This window comes from Pongo pygmaeus, chromosome 18, assembly GCF_028885625.2.
Source record: "Pongo pygmaeus isolate AG05252 chromosome 18, NHGRI_mPonPyg2-v2.0_pri, whole genome shotgun sequence".
NCBI lineage: Eukaryota > Metazoa > Chordata > Mammalia > Primates > Hominidae > Pongo > Pongo pygmaeus.
The window spans coordinates 80,596,153-80,617,417 of NC_072391.2; the positions used below are offsets into that span (position 1 = coordinate 80,596,153).

General features: G+C 40.1%; 1 protein-coding gene across 3 annotated transcripts in view; it reads left to right on the forward strand.

Moving 5' to 3' along the window:
• Positions 1-21,265, forward strand: part of CDH13 (cadherin 13) — a 1,176,109-nt gene that overhangs the window by 706,698 nt on the left and 448,146 nt on the right. For all 3 annotated transcript variants that reach the window (XM_054453276.2, XM_054453277.2, XM_054453278.2), the window contains exon 6: positions 18,005-18,149. In XM_054453276.2, coding sequence (XP_054309251.1) covers positions 18,005-18,149 — 145 coding nt within the window. The remainder of the gene's footprint in view (positions 1-18,004; positions 18,150-21,265) is intronic.

Here is a 21,265-nt window from a genome sequence, read left to right on the forward strand (position 1 = left end):
GAAAGTTGGATGACACTGTGCCAGGAGAGTCTGGAGGTCCCATAACAAAGCCAAATGCTGGCTGATTGTTATGTGCCCTGTCTGTACTCCTAAGCCCAGAAGTTATGCATCAGTCTGCAGTGGGGGCATCTGGCCAAAGGAGAGAAAATGGTGCAATCTGTGTTAAGTCCAGAAGAAACTAACAGAATGCATCTCATCAGGCCACAGTCACGTCTGGCTGCTTAAGACCTCTTTTGTGCACAAGTGAAAGAAAAGATGTTGAGCTAGCATTGTCAGAATGGCAGAGGGATTTATGTAAGAAATATGAGTCTATTTCTATGACTTGTATTGTGTCATTTATAAAGGCAGGGACAGATGGAATCACTTCAGTGAGCTAGAATTTGTATTGAGTTCTACTTGCTTTATTTTCCTTCATTTAAATATGCTTATTAGTAATAAGTGTGTCAGAACAAAATCATATGCTATCAGTCACTGCCAAACAATGAATAATCCCATGTAAAATATTTTTGCACACTTTTGAGAGTTACAATAACTTCACTGAGCTTGGTTTCTTCCTTTGAAACAGGCAGACAGGCTTTTGCTGAATCTTTAATGCATTGTCTTTTGGCTGGGTTCATTCACCCTCAGGGAATTCTCAAAAGACAAGTGTCATTTCTTTTTGTCTATTGATCTGTCCTCCAGAAAAAAGGGACTTCTTTATAAACTCAAAGCCCTTAGCTAATTCATTGTTCATTTGTTATATTTATTGAAAATCTACTATTTGAAAGGCACTTGTTCTATTGTGCTATGGAAACAAGAGAGACAAATTCCTAGTCGTTGAGAGCTTACATTCTAGTAGGCATTACAGACCAGAAAAATGGCTATTCAATAGGCCTGTAGCAATAAGAGCCATGAAAACAACGTTGGGATTGAGGATGGGCAATGAGAAGGAGTTACTCTTTTTGATCAAGAAGTCAAGGAAGGTTTCTGTTTTGAGGAGAGACGTGAATGAAATGAGGGAGCAAGTCATGAAAACTCTTTGGAAAAGAAAAGAGTCTTATAGGTGAGGAACCAGCATCTGCAAAGACCCCGAAATAAAAATTAAGACCTCTTGGCTGGGCGCAGTGGCTTAGGCCTGTAATCCCAGCACTTTGGGAGGCCGAGGCGGGTGGATCACGAGGTTAGGAGATCGAGACCATCCTGGCTAATACGGTGAAACCCCGTGTCTACTGAAAGTATAAAAAAATTAGTGGGGTGTGGTGGTGGGTGCCTGTAGTCCCAGCTACTCAGGAGGTTGGGGCAGGAGAATGGCGTGGACCCAGGAGGCGGAGCTCGCAGTGAGCCGAGATCGTGTTGCTGCACTCCAGCCCAGGAGACAGTATGAGACTTCGTGTCAAAAAAACAAAAAAAAGAAAAAAGAAAAAATATATTGAGACCTGTTTTGTGCACAAGTGAAAGAAAAGATGTTGAGCTAGGGTTGTAAGAATGGCAGAGGGATTTATATAAGAAATATAAATCCACGCTTGGAATCTCAGCTGTTTTCTAGTTCTCAGAATTTATGAGTGAGATTAAAAGAGAAGCTTCAGAGTGAAATAAAAATTAACTTAGCTGTCTTGAAGAACACCAAGAAGGAATATATGGCTGAACTAGAATGATTTTGGGGAGAGTGAAATGATCAAAGTTACATCCAAGGTTCACATCACTTGCAGGCCACAGTGAGAACTTAGAAGACAATTGACATAGGATGATTGGAAAGCAGAATACTGAAAGGCCCAATTTACATATTCAAAGATCGTATGGAAACCTGTGTGGTGAATAGCGTGGGGGGACAAGAGCAGAAAGAGCAACTCAGAAACGATTTACTAAGCTGGGTAAGAGATGGTGGCTTGGCCGAGAAGGTAACCAGCAGATGATGAGAGATGGTCAGATTCAGGTTGTAGTTTGAAGATACAGCTGATGGAAGCAGCTGATGGAGTGGATGTGTATAAGGAGCATTGGGCACCCTGTCAACAGGCTTTAGGCTTCTTTGACTCAGGCATGGTACCAACATTCACCTAGTAGCTAATTTTGATTCCTCTCTCACAAAGACAGTATCTTAGTTTGAAATGCTTAAGGAAAAAAAATGCACCTGATCCACGGGGAAAATGGAGCTCCACACTAGCGGGGATGAAAGGAAGGTGGTTCTGATTATTTGTGCTGCTCATTTCCATGAAGGTCTTGTTCACAGTAAGCAAGTTTGTCAAACCTATGCCTAGGTAGTCAAATTTCCCTAACCAGGTATAGTCTGTACTGGGCCTTAGCACCTTCCATTCAGTAATAAAATGAGGCACCTTGAGCTTCCCCAAAGCACAAATCTGTAGGCCACTGCATCAGAATTATGTGGGATGAGTTAAATCACAGATTCTGGAGAACCTACTAAAAAAGCTTGGGGTTGAATTTCAGAAATCTGCATTCTCGCAGTTTTCAGATGAATCCCATGCAAATTAAAGGGTTTCTTGTTTTGGTTTGGTTTTGAGACACAGTCTGGCTTTGTTGCCCAGGCTGGAGTGCAGTGGTACAATCTCAGCTCACTCCAACCTCCGCCTGCCAGGTTCAAGTGATTCTCCCACCTCAGCCTCCTGAGTAGCTGGGACTATAGGCACGTGCCACCACACATGGCTAATTTTTGCTTTTTTTTTTTTTTTTTTAGTAGAAATGGGGTTTCGCCATGTTGGCCAGGCTGGTCTGGAACTCCTGACCTCAGGTGATGTGGCCACCTCGATCTCCCAAAGCGCTGGGATTACACGCGTCAAATTAAAGGGTTTTGATTGTGATTAAAAAGACATAAAATTGATCAGCTTCATCATTTTAAGTGTATAGTTCAGTAGTGTTAAGTTTTTTCATGCTGTTGTGAAACAGATCTCCGGAACCTTTTCATCTTACTCATCTGAAACTCTATAGCTCCCCTTTGCCCCCTTTCTGTCTCCTTGAGAGCCACCCTTCTACTTTCTATTTCTGGGAATTTGATTACTTTAGAGACCTTATATAAGTGGAATCATACAGTATTTGTCTTTTTGTGACTGGCTTTATTTCAGTTAATGTAATGTCTTCAAGGTCCATTTCTGTTGTAGCATGTATCCAAATTTCCTCTGTTTTAAAGACTGAATAGTGTTTGTATTGAATGAATATACCACATTTTGATTATCCATTCATCTGTTGATGGACATTTGGGTTGTTTCTATTTTTTAACCATTGTGAATATTGCTGCTGTGGACATGGGTATGCAAATATATCTTTAAGACCCTGCTTTCAAATATTTTGGATGTATATCCAGAAATGGGATGCAAATTAAATATTTAAAAGCATTGCCCTCAAATGCAAGAGACTTGTAGAAAAGGAATTATTTTGTTTCTTGACTGTGGTTGTGGATATAAGAACCTGCACATGTAATAAAATTACATATAACTAAATACACACACACATACACATGTACACACACACACATGCACACACACAAGTGCAAGTAAAACTGAGGAAATCTGGATACCAGAATTGTATAAATGCCAATATCCTGCTTGTGATACTGTCCTATAGTTTTGTAAGATGTTTCCACTGGGGAAACTAGAAAAACAGCACATAGTTTCTCTCTGTATTATTTCTTACAACTGCATGTGAATAAAAAATGATCTCAAAACAGAAAATTTGCCCTTGAGGTTAGAGTGTGCCACTGCAAGAGGGAACCCATCTGGAAGGGCAAAGAATTCTTGGCATTGTTCCAAAGGAGAAAGTGGAACAGGGATAGAGGCCAACCCAAAGTGCTAAGTGAACTCTGGGTCCCAAGGGACTTGGCAGCCCCAACCCCAGACAGTAGGACCAATGTAGCAGAGATAGGGAAATGGCAGGGAATGAGAGCCAGAAAAACAGAGGCCATCTCAGTGCTGAATCCCCAGAGTGTGGGCCTGGAGCTGGTACTGACCACCTTCCTCAGATTGCACTGGTCTTGGGAATGGGGTGGCATGGGGTCCATGACCTCAGCCCAATTCACTCCTGATATGAAGGTTGGAACAGGGGACTTGGCCCCATGAGCCGTATGCTTCCTCTTAATTCTGAATGAGTTTCGGATTCCTGCAGGCGGCATCAGCAATATGCGAAAGACGCTTCTTAGATGCTTGAGACTGTAAACCCTTATCACGAACATAACATGATGGGATGTTTCTCTTTCTTTATGCAAAATTTAAGGATACTGATGGATAATATTTACTTAATGATTGCTATGTGGCAGGTGTTTTGCTAAATGCTTTACAAATATTTATTTTCTGTGAGATGGTTCCTGTTCTTCCATCTCAAAGATGGGGAAATTGAGATTCTGAGAAGGTAACTGAGTACCTTAAACAATCACAGAGCTGATAAGGGATGGACTTGGGAGTTAAAGTCCAGTCTCCCTGAATCTAAAACCCACTTTTGGAATCTCAGCTGTTTTCTAGTTCTCAGAATTTATGTGTGAGATTAAAAGTGAAGCTTCAGAGAAGAAGCAGACAGTGATAACAGCGATGGCTCCAAAAATAAAGCTGAGGAGACCAAGTTCTGTCAGGTGCATTGAGACTCTTTTTATAATCCCAAAACTGTAGAACTGTAAAGACTAGAAAACCAGCCACACTCTATATGGTACTATAATACTGATGATGTCCTATATATTTAATGTGTGTTTCTTTCTCATTAATCATCAATGCTGAGGGATGTTGCATGTCTTAGAGTTTAACAGCCACCCATAGCTCCCCATTTGTAATAAACTGTAGTCAATGTGTAGTCACTGCCTGAACAAGTTACTATCTTAAAATAAACTTTATTGATTTCTTTTTTAACTTTGAGATTAACACATGCCTAGAAAAATCTAGAAAGTATAGCAAAGCAAAGAAAAATGACTTCAATAAAACCACTGTTAATATTTTAGCATAATCTTAATAGTGGAATGCCTTTATTTTTCAAAAATTGCGTTATGTATACACTAATTTTAGTCAAAATTTGTACTTCTTAACATGCATACTATACCATTAGTATATTTTTACATTCTCTAAAGTGTGTCTGCAATGCAGTGTTCTACTTTCTGCAGATACCATAGTTTCTTTCATCAATCTTTTATAACATTGTGTTGTAGTTTTTTCTATTTTTAAGCAGTATTGCAATGAGTATACATGTTGCTACCCACATACACACGCAACCACATACGCACATATCAGGCTAAATTTCTTCAAGTTAAATTTTCAAAGCTTGTGATGGGTGTTAACAAATTGCATTTCGGATTTTTTCATGTAATTGATAATATATGAGAGTTTATTTCCGCATAAGTCTGTCAAACATTAGGAACTTTTTCTAATTATTCTAACAATTTTATAAATTGTTACAATATGTAACATGTTATAAATATATGTGATGCAAATATTTTTCACAGTTTTCTGTTTATTTTCATATAATATTTTAGTTGTTGTAAAACCTGCATTTCAGTAGTTTAATCTGTCAATAATTCACGCAATAAATTAGAGCTGTAATGCTGGCTTAGAAAGGCCTTCTCCCCTGCATTACATGAATATTCAATGACTTTATTCCTCCTAATACTTTAATCCATCTGGAATTCATTAGACTATACTTTAAATTTGTATGTATCAACCCTAATTTTTTTAAGAACATCATGTATGATAAAGCACATTTTAACACTTATTTAACAAAATGACTTTAAAACTGTAAACTTAAAAAAAAGATATTGCATTTATTTCTATTCCTCTGAATTTCACATTAGGAAAGGAAAAAGGGCATGTAAAAATACAATCCCCAGTAATTTCTCTCTGCTGGCTTTGTTTTCTAAAGTATTATATTTCCCATCTTTGCACAAAAATCCCCTTAACCCTTGTACATATCCTTAATAGATCTGGCATAATTCCATCATCCATGAGTTACATAAATTCTACTTGAACCAATTAAAATTTTTAGCCTGTGTCACCTCTTGAGGCGGAGGATATTCACTAGGACTTTACTCAAGCTGCTTACATAAAATTATTTTGAATATCTGCATAGATTTCTTCCACATAATTAAAGTTACTTCTAAAGTGTTTAAGAATGCCTTGAAAGTCTAGTGTGATTGTGAGCATGCATACACATAAGAAAAAATGTTTTCATTATGTTCGATGAAACAATTTTAAAGTAAAATTTCACATTCATAAAAGAAATAATGTAGCTCTAAGCAGAGCAGGATTTTCAAAGAACATTTGATAACAGTATCAAGATCTTTAATTAATAACCTAACAAGTAGGAAACTTTTATCGCCCCTTTGATCGTTTTTAGAAGGAGATATAAGCACCACATCCAGTCTGTCAAAGGGGGGATAAATGAAGGTGGAGGAATGTTACAAAGGGCTTAAAATATCTTTTCCCTGGGAACTCTCTAGGAGTTGGTCTGTAATGACATTTAACTTGAATAAGTGAAATAAAACTAAGAAAAATAGCTTGAAATGCAAGTTATTGGTGTCAAAGAGAAACCTGGATTACAGTAATAGAAAAGCAATTTCAAAGGAGTGATGGCTGACAAATAGGAATTGAATCTAGGATACTGCATCCACATTCGCAGGTTTCTACATAAAGATCTACTGGGAATGAATGATTTCCCTACGGAGCGGGGGTGGTCCTGTGGGGATGATTGGCACCTCTCTCAGATTGCCCAGCCTCCCCCTGCTCTTCTGGGAGACTATCAGGGTGCTGCTCTTTGGACTGCCTTTGAAATCTTGACCTGTGACGTGACCCTTGGCTGGTGGTGATGTTGCCGGGAAGATGGCATTCCAAGGTTACCATACTCCCGCTAAGGTCTAACAAAGCTTTGTTTAGTATTTCTACTTGCTGGGAATTTGTGTGTACACATGCTCATTTATCTTTTTATTTCTTTAATAATAAAACCGAGAGTGGTATTCTAAACACCATATGTTGCTATGGTGGAAACTAAAACCTGGAAAGCTGAAGTTTCTTAGTAAGAGAGCATGACCACATGACCCAGTTTGCCCAGGACAGCTTTGGTTTGCACCTGTTATTTTGGCTTCGTTGTTAATGGTACCTACTTTTATTCTAAGAAGATTCTGGTTTGGACAATAAATTATGTGGTCACTGTATTAATGTCCTATGGCTGCTGTAATAAATTACCACACAGTGACTCAAAACAACACAAATCTTATCTTGCAGTTGTGTAAGCTGAGAATCCAACATGTGTCAGGGCTAAAATCAAGGTGTCCGCAGGGCTGCCTTCACTCCTGGAAGCTCTAGGGGAAAATCCATTTCCTTGCCTTTTCTAGTTTCTAAAGGCCACCCACATTCCTGGCCTCATGGGACCTTTCTCCATCCTCAAAGCCAGCAACAGCTGGTCACGTCCTTCTCATATCCCATCACTCTGACCTTCGCTTCTTCCTCCCTCTTAAGGACTCATGATTATATTGGGCCTAGCCAGATGCCATATAATTCAGGCTAGTCTGTCTGTCTGTCTGTCTGTCTGTCTCTCAGTCTCTCGCTCTCTCTCCCTCCCTCTCTCTCCCTATCTCCCTCTCTCCCTTTCTCCCTTTTTCTCTCTCTCTCACACACATAGGATCTCCCTCTGTCACCTAGGCTAGAGTGCAGTTGTACAATCACAGCTCACTGCAGCTTCAACCTTCTGGGCCCAAGTGATCCTCCTACCTCAGCCTCCTGAGTAGCTGGGAGTACAGGCATGCACCAACACTCCTGTCTAGTTTTAAAAAAAAATGCAGAGATGGCAGTCTCCCCACGTTGCTCAGGCTGGTCTCAAACTCCTGGGTTCAATCAGTCCTCCTGCCTTAGCCTCCCAAAGTGCTGAGATTACAGGCATGAGCCACCATACCTGGCCCAATCTCTATTTTAAAGCCAGCTGATCAGCAACCTTAATTCCATTGGCAACCTTAATTTGGGAGGTGGAGCGAGTATGAGAATTGTAGACCGAAACTTAATGAAAAGATTTATCAATATGTCTTTGTTTAAGGCACTAAATTTTAGAAAGGATATCTAGAGAGTACTCTTACCCACACATCGTGATGATCTAATTGGACCATGAGTATATTCTCATCTAAATCTGCCTACCAAGTCTGTACATGAATTGATAATATATTCATATATAAGGACTCGGGTGTAAAAAGTAAGGGCAGTGTAAGTGTCACATTAATAAAATGGGTTGGGATTAGTGTTATCATTTCCTTTCTTATCACAACAAACATTGTATCCATGGTGGAAAATATCACTTAAAAAATCTTCCAACCATGCTCTACCTTTCAAGATTATCTGTTATAAATAAACAACATAGCATACTGATACAAAAATCTTTGTGGGCTTATTTCCATGGAATCTCTGCAGAATTTTTTTTTAAGCTTTGAGTATCTCTGAGGTTCTTGAGACATACTTTCAGACTGCCTTCCAGGAAGATTGTATCAAGTTGAGATTCCAGTACAGTGATCCTTGTGTTTGCGTCACTGCACCCTTAACAATCATCGGCTCTTATCTTTTCTTTATCTGGTGGCAAATGCTGGCATGTTATTTTTCATGTGCATTTCAAGGTTTTGTGTGAGTCAAACACACACACACAGTTCCTGTGTCTGAACTTACAGTCATGTTTAGCTGAAGAAATGGCAGTGTTAAGCCTTGTACATCCCTGCTTGCATGTAGTGAGCTTCCAATGATCATTTTACATTTCTTGCCCTAAGGGAGGAGACCACCCCTTATATTGTCTTATGCCCAATTTCTGCCTCCAAAGAAAGAAAAAGTAAAAACTAAAAGACAGAAATGAAATCTACAAGCAGACAGCCCAGTGCCATACCGTGGGCCTGGTAGTTAAAGATCGACCCCTGACCTAATCGGTTATGTTATCTATAGATTACAGAAGTTGTATAGAAAAGCACTGTGAAAATCCCTATCCTGTTTTGTTCCAATCTAATTACCGGTGCATGCAGCCCCCAGTCACGTACCCCCTGCTTTCTCAATTGATCACGACCCTCTCACGTGCACCCCCTTAGAGTTGTGAGCCCTTAAAAGGGACAGGAATTGCTCACTCGGGGGGCTCGGCTCTTGAGACAGGAATCTTGCCGATGCCCCCGGCCGAATAAACCCCTTCCTTCTTTAAGTCGGTGTCTGAGGACTTTTGTCTGCAGCTTGTCCTGCTACAGCCCTACAGCTATATTCTATTACTAGATATTTTGGGCCAGGCATGGTAGCCCACACCTGTAATCTCAGCACTTTGGGCACCTGAGGTGGGTGGATCACCTGAGGTCAGGAGTTCGAGACCATTCTGACCAATAGGGTGAAACCCCGTCTCTGCTAAAAATACAAAAATTTGCTAGGGGTAGTGGTACACACCTGTAATCGCGGCTACTCGAGAGACTGAGACAGGAGAATCGCTTGAACCTGGGAGGCAGAGGTTGCAGTGAGCCAAGATCACGCCACTGTACTCCAGCCTGTGTGACAGAGCGAGACTCCATCTCAAAAAAAAAAAGAAAAGATATTTGGAATGAAAGCAATGAGATTCCTTCTTGTTTGTGACTTATAAATGGGTTCCAATAGAAGTTTCTGAAGAGGTATTCCAGAGATAATGGCAGTGGCAGCATCTACACTAAAAAACGTTTTAGTGCCACCAGAGAGGTAACTTGGAGGTAAAATACTTATTCAGGTGAGAGATATCTTATCTGTCTGCAAAATAGAAACTGAGTCACATTGTGTTACAGATGTAGCTACTGTGTGTTTTGATTCTGTGTGATTTGAAAACTTACATCTGAAAATCCTGTGCACACACAATCCACTGATCGAATGTTGAACTATATCATCTCAAAAAAGCTCTGTGTGTGTGTGTGTGTGTGTGTGTGTGTGTTTTGCTTTATTTGCATATTTTGCCCAAAGAGGAATCATCAGAGTTAAAGAGGTCATCAAAGTGTTTTCCAAATCATTTCTCTTCAGAATGACTCACAAGTCCATGGACTGTGTATCATGCTTTGTTTCTGATTCTGTTGATCTAGATTTTGCATGTGTTACGTCGGTCATCTCATATTACAAAAAATATTGGCTTTTAAGAGCCAGCTTCTGCATTTTGGCCTTCACCCAAGAAACCTTGTAACACATTTTGTTTTTCATCAGTACATCCCTTTGGGTAAGATCTCAGTGTCAAATTTTGTCGGACTAAATTGTGTCTTTCATGGCTGAAGATAAGAGGTGACTCAAATGAAGGGCAAGGTGTTAATAGTTCGCCATGAAGCTAAAGGCCACGCATGCTTTGTAATTTGGTTCATTATGTTCTTGCATTTTTTAAGGGATTCTTTTCAAAGCATTTTATGTACAGCCAATTCCTATTAGTATGGTGAATTAATTGGCTTGAAGAGTCATTGTTTTGCATACTGTGACTTGATAGTTCACATTTCTAGTGGATACCTCCTCACCCAACCCCCCACAGTACGGAAAGAGAATAGAGGAAGCCAGGTGCTGGGATGCCAGGAAGGGTGGACAACAGGACCCTAAACTCAAGGCTGAAACTGCTCTCCAACTTACCTTCCCTTCTGGCTCCTGTGGGTTTTCTTTACGTCCTTCTCCATTTCAGGAGTTGAGCCCCTTTTTTCCTCCCATTCTCAGGACTCAGAAGATCAGGGCTAACAACCTAGTGCCCATCTACCATGCCCCCTTGAAGTACAGAAAATATTCAGGCAGTATCTTAGTGTCTCCACCCTTGGATGAAGTATTTTTGCTTTAAACAAATTAGAGGTGATTTGCATCCTCTGTCTCCCTCACCATATTATTCACTGTTGTCATTTGAAAATTAAATTGATAAGCATACTTTTTTTTTTTTGATTTTCTGAAAGCGTGTAGCATCATGGAAGGAACTATGTGGTAGTTAGGCTGATACTATAATATTTCCCAGCCTTTAGTTTGTGGCAGGGTGCTACATACTATACAGAGGCTCATTGTGTGGTTTAATGTGTAGCTTCATGTGTATTAATAAAAATATATAAGAAAGTCATTAAGCTCCTCAATTCATGGATGATTTTGCCACAAATGAGGCAAGAGTAAAAAATAGCAATCAATGTAAAGCAAAGCTACTAAGCAAATAGCTTAGTAAAGATAATGAAACAAAAAAAAATGTAAGGGAGTCCGTGTAAAAACATTCAGCAAGTGTGAGCAGAGTGAGGGGAATGTGAATGTTACAGTCGGACCCAAGTTTGAATTCAGGCTGATGACAAATCAGCTTTGGCACAATGGACAAAGTACTTAAATTTCTTTGCTGCGATGAATATTTCTTCAGATTGTTTTAGGCCAAATGAGACAATGCAAAAAAGGCCAGACCAGTAATGGACACCAAATCAATGTTAGTCCTCTTCTTTTTTTAAAAAAAAAAAACAAGTAATCAGTTTAATGTACTCTGATATTGTTTACCACTGGGATTCTTGTTCATCAATTAAGACTACAGAGTCCACCAGCCTACAGTCCATGGAGTCAGACCAACTGTCAGCTCTAATATGCCACAGATGGAAAGAAAGGACAGATGGCCAGAGCTCAGGCCAAAACTTTGGATTCTAGTCTCTTAAAGAGGTATTGCCTCTTCCAAAGGGGGCTCTCTGCAATCAATATCATATCAGCTACCTGTTTTGCGCCAGGCATTGGGTCCAGGCTTCAGGATTTGCTAATAAGCTCCTGTCCTCATGGGGTCAGACAGAGAGGTAGATGTAAATTGAATTATCACACCAATAGGTAATAACCTATGGGAAGTGTTACAAAGGAAGGAGGCTGATGCCATGGGAATGTAAGCCAGGGACACCCTAGCTGTTCTGGAGGAGTAAGGGAGGCTCTTCTTGATATTTGGGCCAAGATCTGAAGGATGAATAGCAGCAGCAAGGAAGCGTAGGTAGGAAACCCATGGTTGGTAGGAGGGTTGTATGTAAAAATACCTGCAGGAAAGAATGTGATGGTTGGAAGAACTGAAAAAAGATGAGTGTAACTGGATAATAAGGAACAAGAGGGATTCCTTGTAACATGAAATGAGTGTGAGGAAGTGGGCTGGAGCCAGATTATAGAAAGATTTGTCAAAGCAAAGGCATTTGCTGTTTTTCCTAAGAGTGATGAGAAACCATTGAAAGGTATCCAATAGAAGGTGACATAAATAAATAAAAATTGACAAAGACACCCTGGAAGCCCTATAGAAAACAGACAGTGGCAGGCAGTCATGGCTGGGCAGGAAGACCCACAGGGTGCCTTGCGCAGTAGCTGTGGTGAGAAGTGACAGAAGCTAATCTCAAGGAGTGTTGAGGGGGATGGAGAGAAAAGGGGACATTCAGGAAGTGAAACAATTGATGTGGGCAGGATGTGTTGATAGAGTGGCTGCGGATAGAAGAGAATGTTTCATTTGAGGAAGAGAATGACTTGTGAGTTTCTTCTTCCTTGATCCCTGAGAGAGGGGCCATCCTCTAGACAATATTTAGAGCAAAATGATAAACATGCAACTGTATTTATCATACTTTCTGGTTGCTCAAAAATCCTTGCCTCCAATAATGTCAATAATATTTTAATTAAGTTATTATAAATGTAAAATAGTTTTGCCCTCTCTAGGAAAGGATAAAGCTGGGCCCCTAAAAACTGGGGAGTAATATTTGGGTTCAGACTCAGTACCAGCTTTGTATCAGACACTTTCATGTGTTATTTTAGTTAATCTGCACCAAGATCCTGCGAAGTCGCCATGGTAGGCTCTTATTAATAACACAAAAACCAGGATACGGAGAGGTGCATGCTCTGCTCAGAGCCTGGATCTGGTGTGTCAGCAGGATTCAGTATCAGGTCTCCTGAATCCAGGTCCAGTGCTCTTTCCACAGCTCCTTAAAGCCCTCCACTCAGCCTTTCACAGATGTCCCCCACCTCCAGCAATTCTCTCCTCCACCTCTCCCACCAGTGCAGGTGGCATCTGGATCTCCCTCCCATGATCAGCCAAGCTTTCCACAGTGTGAGCAGGAAATCACTAGCACTAGAATCTCTCAAAGTGCTGGTTTAAACATAAATTCCTAAAGAATCTGATTTTACCCAGTTCCCTGGATGACCCATAGGCCCCCTATGATAAAGCTGAATGAGTTACTCCTCCCTGGGATATTTCATCTCAATGGAGGAGAATAATTCTGTCAGGGTCCAAAAATCACACCAAGGCTAAGGAAATGCAGGGCCCCCCAACACTCATCACCATTCTCTGTGACCTTTCCCATCTCTGGGACACCTCCATTTTACTTTGTTTTCTGCAATGTTTCACTTTTCAATTAGTAACCAATTCCCTTCTACTTTTGTATTTGACAGCTTCTCAAAAAGTAATCAGACAAAATATGATTTTTAAGCATTCAGCATGCACAGTTGAAGATTAGAAGGAGATTGGAAAAAAATTGATGTTTATGGGAAATGTATGTGTATGTGTATATTTGTATGTGTGTGCTGTGTCTGTGGTACATGTACATATGTCTGCCTGCATCTGAGTGTGTGTGTTTGTGTGTATGTGCCCGTGTGCGCGCTTCTCCAGATAGACCTACAAACAACATCTAACTTCCTGGCCTGTGTACTTGGGGATGATGAATGAGTCCAACAGCCACACAGTGAAATTACTAGCAGGTGGCAAGACTCAGCCTCCCGTTTGGAGCTTATTTATTTTCCTGTACCTGAACCTGGGAATACAGTTCCCAAATTCCACAAGACCCTTGGATTTCCGTCTCCACCCCTGTGTCTCAGTACAACATCACTCAAACAGTAATTTGCACCTGAATTCTCTAGAAACAATGTTAAAATGGATGGGTTTCCTCTGTAGGATCTAGGCAGGACCAAGGAGCCTGCATTTCTAACCAGCTCCTGGGAGATGCCAATGCTGCTGGCTTGGAGACTGACCTTTGAATAGCAAGGTACTAGAACAGACAGAACAGACATTGGTCAGACATGTCATTGCTCAGAGTTCAGGCTACCTACTATGGAATTAGTTATTAACATCTTGCAACATTGGATAACTGTTTCTAGCTGTCATTTATTGAGTGCCCCTCTCATCTGGCTCCAGAGTGGACTTTTTTTTTTTATATCACACCTTATTATTCCCATGCAGGTCAACCATTGAATCTAAGAATAGAAATCCTCGCATCTGAGGGGGTGTTCTTGAAGTAGGCAATGAGGGGCTGGATGGTTTCCATTTCCTTTGAGCAAGTATTTCATTGCCTTCTGCCGTGCCTACCTATTTGTTTTTCTCACAGTAGGTTTCTACCAAGTGGCATCTCACTTCTAACATAAAGAACAAGCATCAGAATGCCTCCCTTTGAATGCGTATGAGCTTGTTTTGTTTTTAGAACCCAAACACAGCCACTTGAACCTATCATGTAATTCAAAGGAAACAAGCATTATTCCAGTCTTTTCAAACTAAGGTTTTGTGTGCTTTGGGTATTTCAATCAGGAAGAAAGAAGGCAGGCAAGAACGTTATTGAACATTTATTCTCTGATACTGGAGGATGCACTGGAATTTAAGAGCCTGACTTCAGAAAGTTTGGCATTTGCTAACTATGAGTCTGACCTTCATATGGGAACAGTGATGAAAACTCACGGGAATGTCAGATTTTGTTACGGTATGTGATTGGGTGGATAAGGCTGTATTTACTAACAACTTCCCCATGCATATGCATGTGCTTAATTTTCATCCACATCATTAATAAGATGATGTTAAAACTAGACGAACCTTTCTGTAAAACACAAACATTTCCTATTACATATTTTATTCAGTCTACTATGTTTTCCTTTGTTGGGATCAAGCATGATATACTTCTTTCTCATCTCTGTCTTCCCAGGGACTCATAGGAAGAAAATGTCTTCATTCTTCACTTGGTTTACATTGTTCTAGGCAAAAAATCTTGTATGGACATAAGCCTTAACCTACTCCATTTGGAGTTGAGCAGAGCCCTAATTCTTTGACTTGATCTTATACCAATCCCCACTTTCAAATTAGTTCCAAGTTCATCCTTACTTCAGAGTCTACTATTGCTATTCCTGCTGTCTAGAAATCATTTTCCATGTTTTTTGTGTGGCTATCTCTTTCCACTTTCTTGTCATTCAAGCCTCAGCTGAAACATTCCCTCAGCAATAAGGTTTTCTCCACCATTTATTTCAAATAGGTGCCCCCTGCCACACACACACACACACACACACATGCACACACACACACAGTTTGTCAATCATACTCTACCCAGTGATGGAAATGTTCTACGTCTGTGTTGTCTAATATGGTAGCTACTACCCGCATGTGGCTCTTGAGCACTCAAAACATTCCTGGTTTGACTGGAGTACTGAGTTTTTTCATTTTAATAAATGTAAATTGCAGTAGCCGTATGTGGCTAGCAGCTACAGTATTGGGTAGTGAAGCTTTCGTATTCATACCTGTCTCATATCCTTCATAGCCCTCATCTGTGACTGAAATTATCTTGTTCATATCTTTTTCTCTTGTTTATCACCTGTCTCTCCATGTTGGGGTATCTTTTCTGGTAACCACTGGATACCAGGGTGTTCAGCATGATGGCTGACATGTAGTGGGTCCTCAAATAATTTGTATTAAATTAACTTTAACAAAATCACACTTCACAGCACTTCACTGTTTTTAGAGACCATTCCAAAGGTCTTGACTTCTGTTGATATTATTGTCCTCTGAAAAGTCTGAGTCAAACTCTGATTAGTTTTGTATCATAAAATACCGTTGGATTGTCTATTTGCATAATTGATTTTCTGAGATTCAGCTCCACATTTTGTATTCATCCTAATCAATGGTGTCTCCTTAGTTTCCGTCTTTCTTTCCGTTGTGTTAAGATGGATCTGTTGTCTGCCCTTCCCAGTTTCAGCATATTTGAATATTTGGAAAATGTGAATTCTGATTATCTATCGTACTTGTAGCTTATGATACTGGCCAAGTCTCATAGAATGTAGAATCTTAGGATTCAGATCCAAGATATTTGTTATCTTTGGGCACAGTGGTTTTATTGTTGTTGTTTTTTTTTTTTCCGTTGAGTTAAAGTCAAGTCCTTAGCTATTTTGGGAAGATGAAAAACCAGACCTACGTTATTACATAAAATTGCCTCAAAGCTTTATTTTGATTGATTTCCTTTGTTAGCAGTATTCTCATAATAGCTTTAAAAAAACATAAAAGTATAAAATTTCACTCTCTGTGAGATCTCCTTTGTGTGCAGATATTAGGAGGCTCTGTTCATTTAATTTTTTCTTATTATTTGCATTATTTTATCTGCCCCAGAAATCAAGTATGTATGTCTGTGTGTGAACTTGCTAGTAAAAGGATGAAGTAATGTTAAAGAAAAAAATTAAAAAATTATCTACCCACACATACCTGGTTTCGTTTTGCTCACTGCCTTCAAATTCTATCCATATTTGTATGTCATGTATGATGATGCACATGTTATTTTGTGTATTTTTACTCAATATTCTAAGTAGATCAATAAAGTTTAAAAATTATTGTATTGTAATATGTTGTTACACAAACATTCATTCAACTAGTTCCCTTCCACTGGATGTTCAGGCAGATGCCAGTGTAATTTTATTTTGAGAAATAACAATGCAGTGAGTAGTTCCAAATATGTAGTGCAAACTTATATAGGATCAGGAGTGATATAAAAACAGAACAAAATTATGAGTCTTTCATGGTTTCTGTTGAATTTTGCCGTGCTTTTGAAAAGGATTATACTGGTTTACAATACCAGCAGGTGGGATTTGACTCTACTGATTCATAACAAGAATGTTTGTCTTTCATTTTTCTAATTTGGGCTCTTTTTTGACAATAGTATTGATAATAAATGTAGCAACAATAGCAGCAGTTAATATTCTTGAGACATATTATATGACAGACCATATATTAAATGCTTTAGAAATATTGTTTATAGTGGTTAAAAAAGTGAGCTCTGGAGGCAGACTTCCCAAGGTCAAATCTGGACTCCACCATTTATCTTCTGTTTGCTTTCATTCTCTCCTCTGTAAAAAGATCCAAAGGGTTGTTATGAGAATCAAGTGAGATAATATAGTATAGAGCTAAAGTAAGCACTGGATAAGTGTTTGTTATTATTCCTAATAATGAGTGTTTTTGTTAACCCCATTTACAGATGAGAAAACTGAGATCCAGTGTCTTGCTTGAGGTCACACAGATAGGGAAGAGTTGTACTAGGATTCCAAATGCAGATGCCCTTTTCTGACCAAAATACTCCTATGCAGGGACCAACACTTACATCCAAGAAGAAGTATTACTCTTACCACTGAGTTAAATCAAGGATGAATTAAGCACAGAAAATGTGCACATAAGGTCCCTGTGATCTACTGGAAATGCCATGGCATAATTCTTTGTTTCTAAGACAAACAAATAAGTTTTTTATGCTGCCTTCTTCATTGAGATCTGAAAGTAGTTCCCTGTGGAAGTGATTCATGGTGTTGTGAAATCCTCTGAAATTGTAAAGAGCCTGGTGGTCAGGAATCCCGAGGTCTCATTCAGGCCCCCTGCAAATTCTGAGTTCCTAGCCCAAGGAAATCCCCCAACAAATACTGACCTGACTTTCTCCTAAAAGATTGCCATAAACACTTTTGGTTATCTCTTAATGTACTTGGTTCATAACTGCTTAGTCAATTATTTTTATTAGCATAACATTCTTTTTAAGCATAATGATATTGGGAAAACAAATGATATAAGCATAATTTTTTGGCTATGACTGTTTATGTTTGGGGTTTTTTGTTTTGTTTTAACTTTCTTTGCAGATTTGATGAATTAATTGTAAATTTCCCAAGGGGGATCTAAAGTGAACTGATCTTTGCCTTTTATTCTGGAATGTTCCTTTTCTATTCTAGTCCCAGTGACTATCCATTGAGACCAAAATTGCAGTATTGCCAAGGGCTCATAAAACTGCTGATATAACCTTTCTCTAGAGAAACTTATTTGAATTTTCATAATGAATTAATATCTTCTTTCTCCCCCAATCTCTTTGCTCAAATAGCTATTTGTGGAGACCACTGATGTCAATGGCAAAACTCTCGAGGGGCCGGTGCCTCTGGAAGTCATTGTGATTGATCAGAATGACAACCGACCGATCTTTCGGGAAGGCCCCTACATCGGCCACGTCATGGAAGGGTCACCCACAGGTATGTCACATTGGCTTACCTTTAGCATAATGGCTTAGAAAGAGGCACACTATGATCTTTGTGGATTCTAGGGACTGTCTTATGGCTGTTCCAACTTGACAGCTTGTATCAGTGTTGACTTATTACTTCCCTGCGTAGAAGCCAGGTTGGAAAGCTAAAGTGCAAAGCTTGACCGAGCTGTTGCAAGCTACGGAAATCTCTTTCATTATCTCTGAAGATCATCCTCCAAGGATGACTGCCATCTAAATCTCTAAGGCATGGCTGATGTTGGGCACCATGTAAATATCCAGCTTACCTTTGTGAAGGTCCAAGGCTAAACTTTGTGCTATAGCAGGGCTTTGATGAGAATTGGGTCCCCATTACAAACTCCTCGGTTCTTTCTTTTCACAGTGGCCTTTTAATAAGAACTATTTTAGTAAAATAGGTAGGACTTCTTCCCTTCCCTTAGAAGATGTGCATGAAGAAATCTTTTGTCTTCAGTCAGAGGACCAAAAGGAAGATGTTTGATATCTCTCCCTGGAAATGCATGTGCCTACTGTTATAGAAGTCACTCAAGGTTACTATAGAGCTCCCGCTATCTTTTCCCATGTTTAACCTTTCTATCAGGGATGGTTTTAGAATTTAGAGCTTCCTTTTTTGGCCCAATACATACTAATTAGAGTATCCCATAGCCAGCAGCTGAAGTCACTCCTGAGTATAATGCTTGAGAAAATGAAAGAATAAAACAGAAAAATTCCTCTTTGGCTGGACTTTGATTTTCAGCTTTAAAATACACTTCAGTGAAAAAAACACCATTATTAAGAGTGTCGTGTTGCTGTTCCTAGATTATGCCCAAATAAGTAAAACAGTGATTCGTCAGACCAGACAGGAGATGAGAGCTGCTTTTACTATTTTTCCCTCTTTTCTGAATTGATGGGATCTATCAATGACATGTAGATACATGAGGCTCTGGAAATGTTGCCATGGTAACCTTCCCAGACAACCAGGTGGATAATTGTATGCAAGATGCCTAAAACCTCCTGTCAGCTTCAAGGAGCTGGGTCTTTATGCACTGCATCAGATCCCTCAAGGGCAAGAGCGACCCTCTCTCTTCCTTCCCAGCTTTAAATACACTCCGTAGAAATGAGAGCAAATGCACTGCGTGTGTGCTGGAGGGTGTTTGGGGGAGTGTTGGTGGCAGAGGGCGGAGGAGCAATGACAGGTCTGGAGAGAAGGAGAGAGGGCAGGTGAAGGGAGGTCAGGTCACTTTAGGGCAGACAGTACACGTGGCCCCTCTCTGTGAGCTGCTTTTGATGGAGAGATGGCTTCTGGTGAGAAATACCCTAGAATTTGGGTTTGATGTTTACAGAAATCTTAAACGAGCTGATGCACAGAACACATTTGGAGAACCAATGAGGAAAGCGATTAAAGAGGCCAAAGTTTGAGCAGAACAGAAAAATGATTCCCAATTGCTATCTGTGGTACCTGGGCCCCATGAGTAAGTGACTAGAATTCAGATGGGCTGGAAAAGTGTTCTAAATGTAAATGACAGTGCTTACATTCGGGATGGCTGTGAGCTCGCACATGTCTTTGTATATTATGTGTGTATATGAGTAGACGGTGTCCAACTTTCCTCCCACTGTGCCTGTCCTTAAAGTTTAGAAAAGAATTTTAGATACATGTAATATTTTTTGAAGAAAGAGTTCTTTTTGCACATTGAATTCTTTATGCACATGTTAATTTGTGTATTTTTTATGTATGTTTTTTCTGTATTTTTTAGATAGAGTTCTTTATGCACATTGAATTTCTTAAGTCACAGAGTTATTCAGTTAGAGACAGTTCTCCAGCAAAACATAAACCACCTCAAATATCTATTTATGATTGGTATTATCCTATAAAAATACATAAAGACTCAGGTGTCTGTATGGATTCATTGTTTTCTTTCTCAGCACCCTCTGGGTTGGACTATAAAGCACGCATTGAAATAGAATCAGTCAGATTTGGGATCCAGAATGTGGAAATGTTGCAAAAGACTTTCAAACAAAAAGCCACTTAGATTACTTAGCACCCTGTAAGAGAGTTGCAGGCAAGATGGCCTCTGAAGCATCCGTGAGGCCAGTGGGAATCTGAGGAAGAAGACGGTATCCTCTTTCCAACCTCTTCTTCAACTTAAATCATTTACAAGTAATAACAAACCCTAACTGGCTATAAAAATGATCGTCTCTTGTATTTCCATTATGCTCTGCTCACCTGTGGCTCATAGGATCCCATGTGTTGTAGAAATTATTCGACACCCACTGGGAGTGAGGGTGGGGCTAGGGGTGGGGTTTGGGGTGGGGGTAGGGGTTGGGGTTGGGGGCTGACTCTGGAAAGAGTTCCATGACTTCTCCATGCTCTCACAAATAAAAGATGGGAGTCAGTGCATAACCTTCCTTCAAATCATATGCTCTTTCACCTGTGTCGCCGAATTCATGGTGAACACAGCCATCAGGTATCATAGCACTGCGTCGAGTACTTACTGTGTGCCAGCAGCCATATATGTACAACATGATTTCATCCACGATCCCACTTCCTTCCCTGAGAGGTAGATACCACTATCCCTATCTTATAGATGAGAAAACTGAACATCAAAGAGGCTCAGGAACTTGACAAAGTTACCTGGCTGGGGAAAAGGCACAATTAGTGTCTATGTCTCCAGCTTCAAAATTTGGTGAATGGTTGATTATTTAGCTGGTAAGAGGCTGCCACATCTTCCTCAATTCTCTGCAAATTCTGGCCACATCTGCACTGGCATCACGCTCAAAAGACTAGTCCGGGTCTGTCTACAATAGCCCACATTTCTTCCTGGGCCTTGTGTGAGCTACAAGAAACCCAAGAACCAGCTGGGCGCAGTGGCTCAAGCCTGTAATCCCAGTACTTTGGGAGGCTGAGGTGTGTGGATCTTGAGGTCAGGAGTTGGAGACCAGCCTGGACAACATGGTGATACCCTATCGCTACGAAAAATACAAAAATTAGCCTGGTGCAGTGGTGGGTGCCTGTAATCCCAGCTAGTCGGGAGGCTGAGGCAGGAGAATTGCTTGAACCCAGGAGGCGGAAGTTGCAGTGAGCCAAGATCGCGCCACTGCACTCCAGCCTGG